The following is a 13,621-nucleotide window of genomic DNA, read 5'->3' as shown; positions in this document are numbered from 1 at the left end:
TAAGCTTCTATCATATATAACGGTATATGTTCCGTTGTCGATCACTTATTGAATTGGTCCACATAGCGGCCTCTCCGATTTATACGTGAAAATATGTGATTTGAAGCTCGGTTAGCGATGTGGTTTGGTTATAGATAATCTTCTCTACTAAGACATATATGTTATATGTGACAATTTGCACTTGGTACCTAATTTTGTCCTGTAAAACTCCAAAACAAATGAACTAATAATGTTATATGTTCTCTTATTGAATTGATCCGCGCAGCAGCCTCTCAAACACTCATATGGATATATCAATGTATGATTATATATGGTTATATGAGAATATTTGTGACCATATATACATATATATGGTTATGAGCTTGTATTGACATAAAAAAAATATTTTAGTTTGTATAGAGAACATATAACATTGTATATGAGATTTTGTCCTATAAAACTAAAAAAAAAGAAGGAACTAATAACGTTTTATGTTCTCTTATTGAATAGGTCCGCGCAGTAACCTCTCAAAAGCACATATGGATATATCCATATATTATCAGAAGCAAGTCGAATAGGCCGCTGCACGGACCAATTTAATAAGTGATGGATAACGGAGTATATAACATTATATGTGAACTTCTGTCATGTGTAATATGTGTTTTTCCTAGGGTTAGACATATAATATTATATCTCATTTTTGAGATATATTAATGTTGTTTATGTTGTTTTGAATATGTATATATGTAGATATAAAGGTTATGAGAATGCTATTCGGAGGCAGAAAATCAAAATTTTGAAGGATCCGATGAAGGTTTTGATGAAGAAACGATGAAAAAATGAAGCTCGACTCCCTGTGGCCTCATCAACATTCAACTTGGGATTTAAGGCGCAACTGAAAATAAGGATAATGGTGGCATGGTATGTGAACACATAATGTTACTTTTTGAGATATATAATATTGTTGGAAAGATATGATGTTGTTTTGAGAAGATATAATTTTATGTCATGTTTTGTGAGATTTAGAGCAACAGAAACTCAGATATAATGTTATATATTCTATTTTTTTTGAGATTTAGAATTATAGAAGCTCACATATAATGTTATATGTTTTGTTCTTTGTGAGATTTAGAACTACAGAAGCTCACATATAATGTTATATGTTCTGTTCTATTTTTTTATGAGATTCAGAGCTGCAGAAGCTCAAATATAATGTTATATGTTCTATTTTTTTTTTTTTTTGCGATATTTAGATATTCAAAAACTCACATATAATGTTATATGTTTTGTATGGACCAGCATATAGCGTTAAAGACTAAAAACAAGAAAAACCAAAAAGAAATGTTGCATGTTAGAAAATTTTTGCTACATACAATGTTGTATGTTAGGAAATTTTTATCACTCATATAACGTTCAAAAACAATACAAGTAAAATAGGAAAAAACAAAAAGAGAAGTTTGTCATATATATAACATTAAATGTTAAGTGTAGCGGGTTCAATAAAAAAAATCGAGAAAAATGAAAAATACGTTTTTTGTTACACATATAACGTTATATGTGGCGTGATGGTAGCGGCAACGGCCACGGTGACAGTGGCGGCGGCGGCGGCGGCGGCGGCGGCTTGATTGCAACAAAAACGAAAAAAATTGGAAAAAATACATTTTCTTATTAGTCAAACAAGTCCCTTGTTTCTTAAGTGGGGTATTTTTGTCATTAAAATTATTAGTGGACTTAGTGGGTTATGAAACTTAGAAGTGGACTAGATGGGTTTGGAAACTGCTATAGTGGACTTATGCAAAATTCTCCCAAAGAAAATTTTTGACAAGCTGAGCAGATAGACAAGAATAAGGGGTCAGAGGAGGGGAAAATGGGGAGCGAAGGACAAGAGAAAAATTCTGGTGACAACAAAGATAGATGGATGGATGAATTATAAGAGAAAAATTCTGGTGACAACAAAGATAGATGGATGGATGAATTATAAGGGGTCAGAGGAGGGGAAAATGGGGAGCGAAGGACAAGAGAAAAATTCTGGTGACAACAAAGATAGATGGATGGATGAATTATAAGAGAAAAATTCTGGTGACAACAAAGATAGATGGATGGATGAATTATAAGTATCTATATTTTGTATACATAAGAGATCATAGGTGCAAATTCTCCCAATTAATATTAGGTGGCCGAATAGAACAATATTTATACAATTGCACACTCACAAACGCACACATTCTCCGTGGAAAAAAAATGCACACATTCTTTCTTTTTATGGTCATCCACTTCCTCTAATGAACGGCTACAATTATTTTCATCTAACAGCCCACAATCTTCTTTTAAAATCCCCTAAAAAATATATTTTCTTCTTCACATATCTAAAATACTCCTTCAAAACTCTCCAAGTCTAGAATATAATAGAGTTTTTTTACAATCTTGTAGAACATTCCAAAAGAAAAATGTACAATAGTTCATTCTCATTTCTTATAAGTATTTTATCGAATAACATGGTCATCCAACAAAAAGTTAGATAGTTATAAGCACTTAGGAATATCTAATTGAGATAGTATATTTTTAATAAACAATTAGAAGGTTAAAATGTTAAAAAATGGCTTTGACTATTGAAGTGGGATTTAGTATGGATTCTAAATAAAATAGATAATGTCCATCCTATTTTCGGTTATTGACAAAAAAATTTGATATGCACGTAATTGTATTAGCTAGTTGGCTCAACTGTATAAAAGCAATATTGTTTGATTAAAGTAAAACTTAAACTACCAATTGAAGAAAAAAAAACTGGAAAAAAAAAAAAACAATATTTGCAGTGCGGACCCGTGCCCCCGGTGGACCTAGGATGGTTCTGCCACTTGGAATGTAAACCAACCCTTGATCAAATCCTTGATAAGTTAGATATTTTCAGCGTTTAGAGAGGTGTATGCTTTTGTTTGGCCTGTTTTGGTCTCCTTTGTACATGGGTGGCACCGTGGCATCCCTTGATGCCTTTTCAAAATCTAATTACTTGCAAAAAGAAATACCAAAAACCAAGCTGAACTGCACATAATTAATGTACTCTCACTAATGTTAAGAACCCCTACCTGTATAACATAAGGAGTTTGAAAATTGAATTTTGAGCAAACTATTGAAAAGGAAACTTAAGCAGCTACATCCACCCACATGCCTGTGATACAAGCTTATTCTCCTTTATGGTATTTCCAACTACAATGAGGGGCTTAACTCCTAAGGGATGCCAAAAAAACTCAAGTTCTGGATCAGTGGTATTCCGTAGTCTCGAACTCGAGTCTTCTCAAGGTAAGCTCTGCAAGTGGTAGAGATAACAATGTAATTGTTCATCCTTGTGCTCACTGACAAAATTGAGCACTATTTTAAGATCCCGGTTAGAGCTTCCTCCTTCGCAGAGATAGGTAAGCCAGGAGCCGGTAACCAACCACCATAGCTAGGAGGGCACAGACTTCTGTTAAGCAGCTGTCTATTTTTACCCCGTCAACTGCGGGCGTGATGTTCCCGTACTGCACCTTCAGGAGAAGCTTGTATGTGTGATAGTTGAAAGACAGATAGCGGAGCCAGGATATGAATACCGGAACGTTCTGCAAATAAATAGGCCTTTTGTATTAAATCCAACGCCCCTTTTGAGTACATGCAACTAAGTAACTATCAGAAATTTTCCAAATTGATGGCAGTAATAAGATGGTTCTTGATTCTACTCATGATATAATTAACTCGCCCGATTCCAGATCGCTGTTTGTTAACTCTAGAGTAGAGGAGAACTTGTTATCAAGTTGAAGAACTAATACGCCTTTATCTTTTTTTTTTTTTTTTTTATGTGGTTTATCTACGAAATTTAAAGAGTTTCACACTTGCCTTTACGAAGTAACCACCGGCCAACATGAAGGTCATCACAGTTACAGAGGCCAAAGTTGTTGCTCTCTTCAAGTCCATGAGTGTAGCCCCGATAGCGAGTCCAAGCCCCTGCCATTGCACCCCAGCTTGTAGTTGTTATATGAAGTACTTTGTTGATATTTGTTAACTCTTATGAAATCCTAAGTATGTTTCCAACATAACAAACTTTGCTAGGAGTGGAAACTGGATTGGATAAATCTAAGATTTTGAGCTATATTTGAAGGCGAATAAAGAGGCGTACCTGAGCTGCCACGATGCAAAGGAACACCGTGAGCATGGTTAGGAAAAATGGGCCAGCACTCTTTCTCAATCCAGCCATGAAGTAAACGATGACAAGGAAAAGAACCGGCATTAATAGGTCAAGTGGGATGTCACTTGAGGTCCTGGCCACAAAATATGCGCTTATTCTGTACATATCGGCTGCCCGTTCCTTGTTCAGCATGGCTCTTTCTTGAGGAAATGTGAAGATTGCTGTGAAGACTGGGAAAAAACCCCAGAAGACTGAAATGAAGAAAAGAAGCCCTGCCTGCAGTGGAGAAATGTCACGGTTGAGACGTAACCAAAAGTTCAAATGACCACTCTAGATTAGGATTCCACATCAATCTATCAACTTGTGCATTTGATGAGGAAATTTTTTCGCGTACCTGATCTCGCAAGTCTTTGGGGCTATCGCTATCGGACTGCCACCATAGCAATCCTAAGATGACCGCGGTAGTCAGAACTTGCGTAATCCTCAACCAGCTAAAATAGTCGTGGCGCCGCTCTTTGAGCCCTCTCCGAAACAAGATGGAGAACTGTTCCCACCAGCTCGCTCCCCATTCTCTCTTTGACGTGTGCATCTTCGACTTCAGTTCTTCTTCGATTGGTAGAGGAACCATCAGTTTCTTTTTCTCATCGTCCGCTACTCGCGTCTCGTAAGCCTCCACTAGATACTGTTTCCAAGAGAAATTAGAACCAAGTCATAATACATCTTTCAGTGCTTTTTTGCTTTAGTTACCATACTTGCTTTTAGTACTGAACAAATGTATTTCAACTTTGAGAGAGAGAGAGAGTCATTCTATTAACTTTTACCTCATGTACAACTGCAGGAGAGGGCTTTCCATTCCTCGTCTCTGCTTCCGAGTTCTCCATCTGCACTTTGTCCTCCAACTCTGATGGTATGGAGACGTCGTTTATGTTTCCGTTTGCAAGGTCCAGAAGGAACTCCGCCGGGTTCATCGCGATGAGTGGGGAGCATCCTATAGATGAGAAATAAACCATTGCTTCCGACGCCTTTCCGAAGTAAAGCAAGCTCCCTTTTCCCAGAAGGATCAGCTTATCAAACTTGTGGAAGAGTCTGCTTGATGGCTGGTGGATTGTGGTTATCACTGTTTTCCCAGCCTGACATGACAAATTGAAACAAGTAGAGTGAGTTAAGCAATTCCTTTATTTTTTTCCTTTTATTTGCGGGCCATAGGAGGTATTCCCACACCGAAACTGGGTGAGACTAATCCACTTAGGGCTGGCCGCAGAGAACCAACACTAAGCAGTTAGAAATAGCTAGGAGGGAGGACCACTGGACGCGCCCATGAGACTAACCCACGTGGACTTTCACTTCCTAACTGGTCGGCCTACCCTATGAGAATCAAACTCACACCTCCAGGGTGGTAGCAAACCCTTGTCCAGTGGAGACGACCCAACGTGGGTGGACTTCTATCCACCTACGTGCCTTTTGTAGTTTAATTTCCTTTTTCGTGATATAGATTTTAAAAAAAATGTTCTTGTTCTTGTCATTTTAATCATGAAACATCCGGCCAAAGTTTGTGATTACTATGCACGATACTCTTGCTTTTACGTGTCTTTTGGCCGCAAAGAATTACTTGTGGCCACAAATAATTACTCTTGGCTGCAACTAATTATTTTTGGCCGCAAAGTTTTGAAAACGTGATTACTATGCACGATACTCTTGTGTTTTACATGACTCTTGGCCGCAAAGAATTACCTGTGGCCGCAAATAATTACCTGTGGCCGCAAATAATTACTCTTGACCACAAAGAATTACTCTTGGCCGCAAAGAATTACGCTTGACCCCGACGAATTACTCTTGGCCGCGAAGAATTATTCTTGACCGTAACGAATTACACTTAGCCGCAAAGAATTACTGTTGGCCGCCACTAATTACTCTTAGCCGCGAAGAATTACTCGTGACCGCAAAGAATTACTCTTGGCCGCAAAGCATTACTCTTGGCCGCAAAGAATTACTCTTGGTCGCAACGAATTACTCTTGGCCGCAAAGTTTTGAAAGCGTGATTACTTACATGTACGCAAGACTACGCGATTCTATTAAATTTCTCAATAATAGTAAGAACTTGAAGCCACAGACTTGAAATGCAAATATATATATCTACCTCCGCTATATCGTGCAAGATTTCAACAATCCTCAACGCAGTTGTGGAATCCAAGCCGGAGGTTGGTTCATCAAGAAACAACAGGGAAGGGTTGATTATGATCTCATTGCCAATGCAGACTCGCTTCCTCTCTCCCCCCGAAACTCCTCGAACAAAGGACCCGCCGATCATTGTGTCCTGGCACCTGAGCCGTACGTTTATATTTCTCAGCTATTAGCTCATGTAGAAACAGGTAATATAAATTTGTGCTATGGATTTACTTGCAACACAGTGTTACGCGTAGGCAGAGTCGTGAAGTTACCTCTCCAAGCCCAGCTCGCAGATCACATCTATGGCTCGTTTCTCCTTTTCCTCTTTCGCCAGCGTCTTTGGAAGTCGTAGCAGAGCTGCATATCTCAATGTCTCTTTCACTGTAAGGTGAGGAAACAGAACGTCGTCTTGAGTCACGAATCCTATCCTGCATGCCATGGGTTCCGTGTCACTACAATGTGATGGTCCCTTATCTTTTCGAACTCGCGTAAACAAAGCGCATTTGTCTAGATTATTACCTGCTTTTTAAGAACTTGGAGTACGGTTGGTCGTTGTAAGTAACCAAACCACCAGGGGTTGGCTCTCTCAACCGGCCGCCAAGCAGGCTCAGAAGCGTAGTCTTTCCGCTTCCTGAGGGCCCCATCAATGCCAAAACTTCTCCAGGACTCACTGAACCGGAAATTCCATTCAAGATATCCTTCTCCACTGTTGATGTCATTCCTTTGAGGATCACCTTGTATGTCACCTCTGTGAACTGCATATTCAGAAACATGACAATGAGTCTGCATTCATCGAATACCTTGGAAGACGAAGGCGTATAATATAGTATAGTTTTTGACCAAATATACAGCACAGTTAGCCAATTCCAACCATGGAAAACAGGAAACAGATGGATTTGAAACCACATTGGAGGTTTCATTGTTAGCCATAGACTCTAGAGGTGCTCGAATTTGTTTTCGTTTTAAATGTTTCCTAGATGAACTACAGGCATTATAACATTACGGGCTTCGCTTGTTATTTCTCACAAATACTTGGATCTATCCTATGGTCTCTTGAAATTACAGGATGCATGGACCTCCCGCCGTCTTTCAAAGTTGTCACCGATGGACTTGACGGAAAAAGAACACAATTAACATTTTCAGTTATCAAAAATTACTCCACTGTTAACCTCGTAAGACAACACGAATGGCTAGAAGTGCAAGGATAGAACAGTAAATCTGCACCTCCGGTGACCTACCGGGTACCATCAAGTCAACTGACAACTCGGACGGGGGAGGGATGTCCTTGTAAGTATCCCAACATCGCATTTTCTTTTATTTTGCGAGTTATGGCATTTTTGTTTGGTGCAAGAGTTATATCGCATATGTTACGATGTTTCGATCCCTGTGTTTGTGAAAAAGGAATTATGTCTTGTACGAAAAACGTTATTTACGAATAAGGCTCTGTACAAGACTGAACCTGACATGAAAGCCATGTTCAATGGGGATCGAGGGGTGGGCGCGTTGATCTCTCTACATTAATCTCCATCCTTTCCTGCCCAAATAGAGAGATTATGAAAAATCAATCCATGCCCTTTGTGAAATATGGAGTTGTCACTTGGATTTATATGCCTCGTATAATGCCTACCAAAAGAAAAGGAGAAAGTAATGCCTGTTTGGGAAGAAACTATTATTAGTTTTTTTTTTTTTTTTTTTGAACTTGGGAAATAATTACAGTAAGAAACTATTTCTAGGTTTACCTTGAGATAGATTGGCAAGGTAGGCTCTGCTTGAATCTTCATCTTTCTTGTGCCAGCTTCAAGATCCTCAGCTGTAGGAATCATATATTGACAGGAATGAAAAAATGAGCAGACTTTTGCCTTATTGCTCCATGTTACGATGAATGGTAACAATACTGACTTTCGTAGAGGAAAGAAATTGACATCGAGGCGAAAGTGTTTAATGAAATGTGAATGGTATCTTGTCGTGTTATTTTCATGTAGAAATTTAGGCTTCTTTGTTATCTCATCTCGAACCGAAAATAATCACTGGTGTAATTTGTAGTTGGGAAGTGGCAGCACCTATTTAAAAATTATGCTGCTAGGTCATTTTCTATGGTCCCTTTTGTAACTGTCCTTTTCTTTTTTTGCCGAACCCTGTGAAATGCATGGGATTACATGGTGCTCAATCAAGTGCGATAAAAATAAAAATAAAAACTTTGTTTTCTCTTCTAGTTTTGTTGGTCTTTACTACTTTTCTCTTTTCTTGGTTGGGGTATGTTAACGAACAATTTTTGTAGGCTTTCTTACTTTTCTGAAAGAAGTTAGTATATTTGTCCGAAACGAAAGGACTATTTTATCCATAGTTTTCAGGCATGGTACAGTCCAGGGCATTGGGCTCCTGAAAGTGTCCAGGAAAAAAAATAAGTGGTCCAAATGTGATTCATTTTCTCTCCCAATACTTTTAGGGACCGAATATCCTAGATCCTAACACTTTTGTTTATAATTGGGTATCGACCCCAACCCATATTCTCCTTTTATCCTAGTTTTTCCATTCCATTACCATCCAAGTGGATCAAATCACCCTTCGTACACTATGTCGTAATTTTGATCATAATCAATTTTTTTTTTTAATTTTGATAACTAAAGTGTTTGGGTCAACTGACACGGTTACACGCATCTAGACTAATTTTGAAGAATTAATTCAACCGAGCTAAAAACATAAGTGGGAGCCCTAATTAAAGTCGGAGCAAAATTCCGTTGGGTGGAATTATGACTCTATAAGTACGGCATATTGTAACTCTTTAGAGTGGTCACCACATCACATGCCCTGAAATGTCTTTCTCAATCTTTAACTTTGAGAAAGATCCAACCGAGCTAAAAGCACGAAAACAAAATTAATTAAGACCACAGAGGGAAAATGGTGTCGGACAAACCAATGCAGAAATTCAGTGCGGGGGGCCAGTGAGAAAAAGTCGTCAAGAGAGTGAAAGAGAAACTTGAGAAATCAAAAATAGGGATACACCAAACATACACCACGTTGAGTGAGGTCCATTTTGAAGTCTCAAATCAATGATCGGAATTATTTGCTTTGTTTAAAATGTTACCGAAATTGAAGGAGTGTGTGTGGGCCAGAGAGAAAATATCGTCAAGAGGGTGAAAGAGAACTTGAGAAATCAAAATATGGATACACCAAATGTACATCACGTTGCGTGAGACCCATTTTGGAGTCTCAAACTAACGATTAGAATCATTTACTTTGTTTAAAATATTACTTTTGGAACCCTTGTACAAAATCAGTTCATTTGAGTATCGGTAAAGGCTTGATTTATTTTCATCCATGAACTTACAAAAACAAAAAGTGAATAAATGAATTAAGCTCTTACCGATATTCGAATGAGTTGATTTTTTGAAAAAACTCCAAACATAATACTATTTTAATCAAATTAAGCAGTTCCAATCATTAGTGCGAGACCTCTAAATGGGTGTCACGCAATAATAGTACATTGATGTACACCAATTGGTGAACCCATAGGCCATAGTTGGGGCTTTTTGAGAAATTGACTTGTGAGTATTGTTTATCAAATTTCAAAACCATATGGGACCCATTCATCCCAACCATATGGGACTTTCAAAGTTTTAGTGGGCCATTTCCACCAACGTCTTGGACCTCAATCTGAAGTACTCCTTTGTCTATGCATATTTGAACAACTGGATTCAGACATATGATGACAAGTGGCTGGGGTTGTGTGACAGTCAATGTGGGTGGTGTGACAGAAGTTGAAAGGAATGAGACTGTGACCACCATCTATTAGTAGTAGGATTCAGATTAGGTAATCATAATGATAAAGAGTCGTGTGAAAGCTCTGTTCAACAATATTTCAAGGAAAGGCAGAGAAAGCGGATCAAAAAAAAAAGGAAAGGCAGAGAAAGTGTTGGAAACAGCTCATTGGACGTTATCAGGTCGGCCCGAGAGTAAGCCCAAATATCGGTAAGAGATAAGGAGCACAAATATCAATAATGTGCCCAGGGGTAAGCCCAAATACCGGTAAAAGATAAAGAGCACAAATATCAATAATGTTAAATTTTAGCATTGCACGCGTTTGTAATCCTTGTGTAGAGGAGGGGACGATAATTCAATTGAAATTACTATGTTTTCATGCGGGTGTTAAAGAAAGGTCGAGTTAAATCTCTTTTACTTTTTTTTTTCTTTTTCTCCATTTATGGAATCCAATCACTTCTAACAGAAATTCAACCTTGGGAGGATTTGGTCGAAAGTTTAGCAAACGGTAGCAAATTACCAAAAAAACACCTTCATGCTGGGGGAGACAGTATGTATTGGTGGGCATTTAAGTCATTTCAGCTCTAGTAATTGTCCTTGTGTGTACAATAGAGAAAACCAAGAGTTCAAACAGAATACGAGGGATGGGACATTTAAAAAAAAAAACTATAAATAAAATATCGGGTGAAAATGGTTAGAAATGTTTACTTCATACTGTACTAGTTAAGTGTCGGAATAAATGAGACAGACTTATTAAACATTATTTTCCCTCCATTAATAAAGAGATCAAATTGTGCGTTTCCACCAAGTAATAAATTGTTGTCAACAACTTTTCGATTTTGTTTTTTTTTTTAAAAAAAAATCGCGTATGTTATTTTTATGCCAAACTTTTATATATTATGGGTCCGTTTCGATAGGAGGAATCGAAAAGATAAAAAATTATGACTTTTACACAAGTATTTTGTGAAATATCCAAGAAAAAGACCGAAAACCTGATTTTTTTGATTTTATTGGAAAAATCAGAAGGTTAAATTTATTGGAAAATAAGGGCTCGATTCTTCTCCATTTCCGGCAAGAAATGAGAATCTTTAAACTCAGATAATTAAGAACGGCGAATGGGGAAATTGAACCCATAGGGTTGATTTCTTTTTACTCTAAAAAATTATGTCAATTGTACAGTTTGACCCTTTAAATGTGTTAAAAGAATAAAAAATATTGCACCAAATACCTCACTTGAACAAGCGTTTTGCCATTTCCCAAATGCAATTCCATGTCCTTTATGCTTTTCTTTGGTTCCATGGTCAAGAGTGTACGGGTTAATTTCCACACCGGGTAAGAAATTTATAAAAAATTATTTTCTTACGGTCTGATTCCAAGAATCGAACCTGAATTAATTGGGTGGAGTTTGATCTTATATGAAAACCACATCGGAATCTAGTTTTTGACTAAACTACCTAATATTGTACAAAGTGTTCATGATTTGAATTTATGTGGGTTTTCTGACAAAGATATAGTGTTATTATTTAAAAATATCACTTAAGCTAATCAAAAGTTTTTTGTTTTTTTTTTAATAATTCAGGCATCCGAGTTGGTTTACGTGCAAATCGACAAAATAAGAGTTTGCAGTAGAATACTTACGAATCATGTCATCGTCACTGAACGGCATCATATCCGCGACCTCATCCGGCGGCACAAAGCCGGTGAAGGAGAAAGAGAATCCCAAGCTGGCACTAGAGGCCCGGCTTAGAGCCGCGCCGCTGCTAACCTCGTCGACATCCAGCTTCAGTTGGGCACTCCTCGATTTCCTAATGTGCGTGTTCTTGCTGGTGCTGCCTCCGCTCCGCCCTGGCGAGGCCGCAGTCGCCAGTCTCTTGCTGGACTTCCTCGATAGCACTCCGCTGCCGCCGCCTGTTGTTTCGGCCCCTCCGGGCGCGTCACTTGATGCTGCCGGCGACTTCAACGCCGCCATTACCGTCTCCACTAGTTGGTCTGACTTGGTCCTTAGTATCCCTGATGAAGTGGAGTTTGATTTCTCCATTTTCTCCTTCCGTTCTATGCAGTCACAAAACCACCCACAAGGCCACAAGCATGAAATCAGACAGGTTGGTCCGGACACCCGGTCATAAAAAGAGGTACGAAATAAGACAAATGGCATAGGATTTTGAACATGACTAAAAGTTGTCTAGTTAAAATTCAATTTTGTATTGCATCGTTGAGAGAAGAAACTATTTTTCCTCTTTCAAGATGTACTTTGTAGAGTCCATTGAAACCATGAGAACTCTCCCATGCTTTACCAGTTGAAAAGATGGCACATGACATATAATGAAAGCATAAAAACATGTGAGCCTTTGACATTGCAATAGGTAGATCTTTCTGGTTCTTTCCATATATGAAGAAATGGGGGGGGGGGGGAAAAAATTATGAAAAAAAAAAATTGGAAAATAAGTTCACGTGCAAACTATTTGACGATCACTTGCTTTTGTCCTCAAATACAAAGATATGCTTGTTCGGGAGATGTGGCAAGTTTCCCACCAAAACAAGGGTTCTTGAAGTAGAAACGGAGCCTGAGCGCCGTAGCGGTCGTGAGTGGAGACATGTTGGCCTATGTAGTAATTTAACTCTACTAACATCTCACCAAATTAAATAAGAGAGAGGGAGAGAGAGAGAGAGATGCACTAGCTATACATTGGCCATACCTTTTTTTCTGGGAAAAGGAGAGGAATTGAAGTGGTGAAGTAGGAAAAAACTGGTGAGAGGTTATCTGTGTTGGGAGGGCAGTGGAGAACCCAGAAACTGGTAACTATGACTTGTGCTGTGCACATGTGCTCTTCTTATAAAGGAGCAATTAAGAGGGGGGAAAAGCAAGATAACGGAAGCACCCCTCGCCTTCTTGTTGAATTACAATTGGGTCCATGATCCCATAATTGTGATAACAACGTACCACAAGCATGGAGATCTCATCGGTCCTAGTCCCACTGATAAGTCGCGACATCCATACCGTACACGTGTTCGGACATTCATTTGTACCCATTTGTTTAGGGGAATTTCCTTGAAACCCTACGAGGGGGCCCGTTTTTTGTTGTCATTGGAGTAGAATTTGTTTTGAATTTGAAACTAGGCACAATTATTTTTGGGATTAGACAAAAAAAGAGAGTAAAAACTACATAAATTAACGGATTAGCAATGATAACCAAACATGCCCTAAGACTATGTTTGGAGAGACCCGGCCCTAGGGCAAGGTGAGTTGACTAGTTAATTAGATGCCCAGGGAATGCCCAGTGTCGTGAAGTGTCATTCCTAGCTCATCCCCCGGTCAGTCGACCGGCACGGAATGACTCGCTCTCGTAGCAGGTGTAGTAGGGGTCATGTTTCTTCCTGTCACATGGTAAAAACGTGGAGGGCCCGTCTTGGGGATTCGAATGGCCCCCAAAACCTCGGGACCAGCCATGTGTTTGGAGAATGAAGTCCGACAGAGATGATGTATTAAGGGAAAGCAAGGACACCAAGAAGCCTTCGGCCTAGCATCAAGAGTACGTACTGCACTTAGGTGTTAGGAAAAAG

General features: G+C 38.8%; 1 protein-coding gene across 4 annotated transcripts; it reads right to left on the bottom strand.

The window, feature by feature from the left end:
- Positions 1-2,999: 2,999 nt before the first annotated feature.
- LOC131318536 (ABC transporter G family member 22-like) lies at positions 3,000-12,884 on the bottom strand. 4 transcript variants are annotated; one of them, XM_058348377.1, is made up of 11 exons: positions 12,757-12,884; positions 11,699-12,112; positions 8,041-8,111; positions 6,821-7,056; positions 6,574-6,729; positions 6,273-6,456; positions 4,957-5,265; positions 4,530-4,817; positions 4,127-4,411; positions 3,847-3,954; positions 3,000-3,572 (listed from the first exon to the last, which is right to left on the bottom strand). In XM_058348377.1, exons 2-11 carry the CDS (start codon positions 12,096-12,098, stop codon positions 3,363-3,365), a joined length of 2,247 nt encoding a protein of 748 aa, XP_058204360.1. In that variant the 5' UTR covers positions 12,099-12,112; positions 12,757-12,884; the 3' UTR covers positions 3,000-3,362. The 4 variants fall into 4 exon arrangements, with proteins under 4 accessions (XP_058204360.1, XP_058204359.1, XP_058204361.1 ...); XM_058348376.1 differs by lacking the exon at positions 12,757-12,884 and having other exon boundaries at positions 11,699-12,395; XM_058348378.1 differs by lacking the exons at positions 8,041-8,111; positions 11,699-12,112; positions 12,757-12,884 and adding an exon at positions 7,761-7,835.
- Positions 12,885-13,621: the final 737 nt, after the last annotated feature.

The sequence above is a fragment of the Rhododendron vialii genome, chromosome 3a (assembly GCF_030253575.1).
Source record: "Rhododendron vialii isolate Sample 1 chromosome 3a, ASM3025357v1".
Classification (NCBI taxonomy): Eukaryota; Viridiplantae; Streptophyta; class Magnoliopsida; order Ericales; family Ericaceae; genus Rhododendron; species Rhododendron vialii.
The sequence above is the reverse complement of the archived record's forward strand: the minus strand, read 5'-3'. Positions and strand labels throughout refer to the sequence as shown.

What these genes read in the sequence shown, in the direction of transcription:
- LOC131318536 (XM_058348376.1), bottom strand. Translation starts at nt 12,215, where the DNA reads ATGCCATTTGTCTTATTTCGTACCTCTTTTTATGACCGGGTGTCCGGA. An exon ending in TCCAAGTTCTTAAAAAGCAG is followed by an intron (nt 6,730 to 6,820) that starts GTAATAATCTAG and finishes CATGGCATGCAG; the next exon opens with GATAGGATTCGTGACTCAAG. An exon ending in TGCGAGCTGGGCTTGGAGAG is followed by an intron (nt 6,457 to 6,573) that starts GTAACTTCACGA and finishes CGTACGGCTCAG; the next exon opens with GTGCCAGGACACAATGATCG.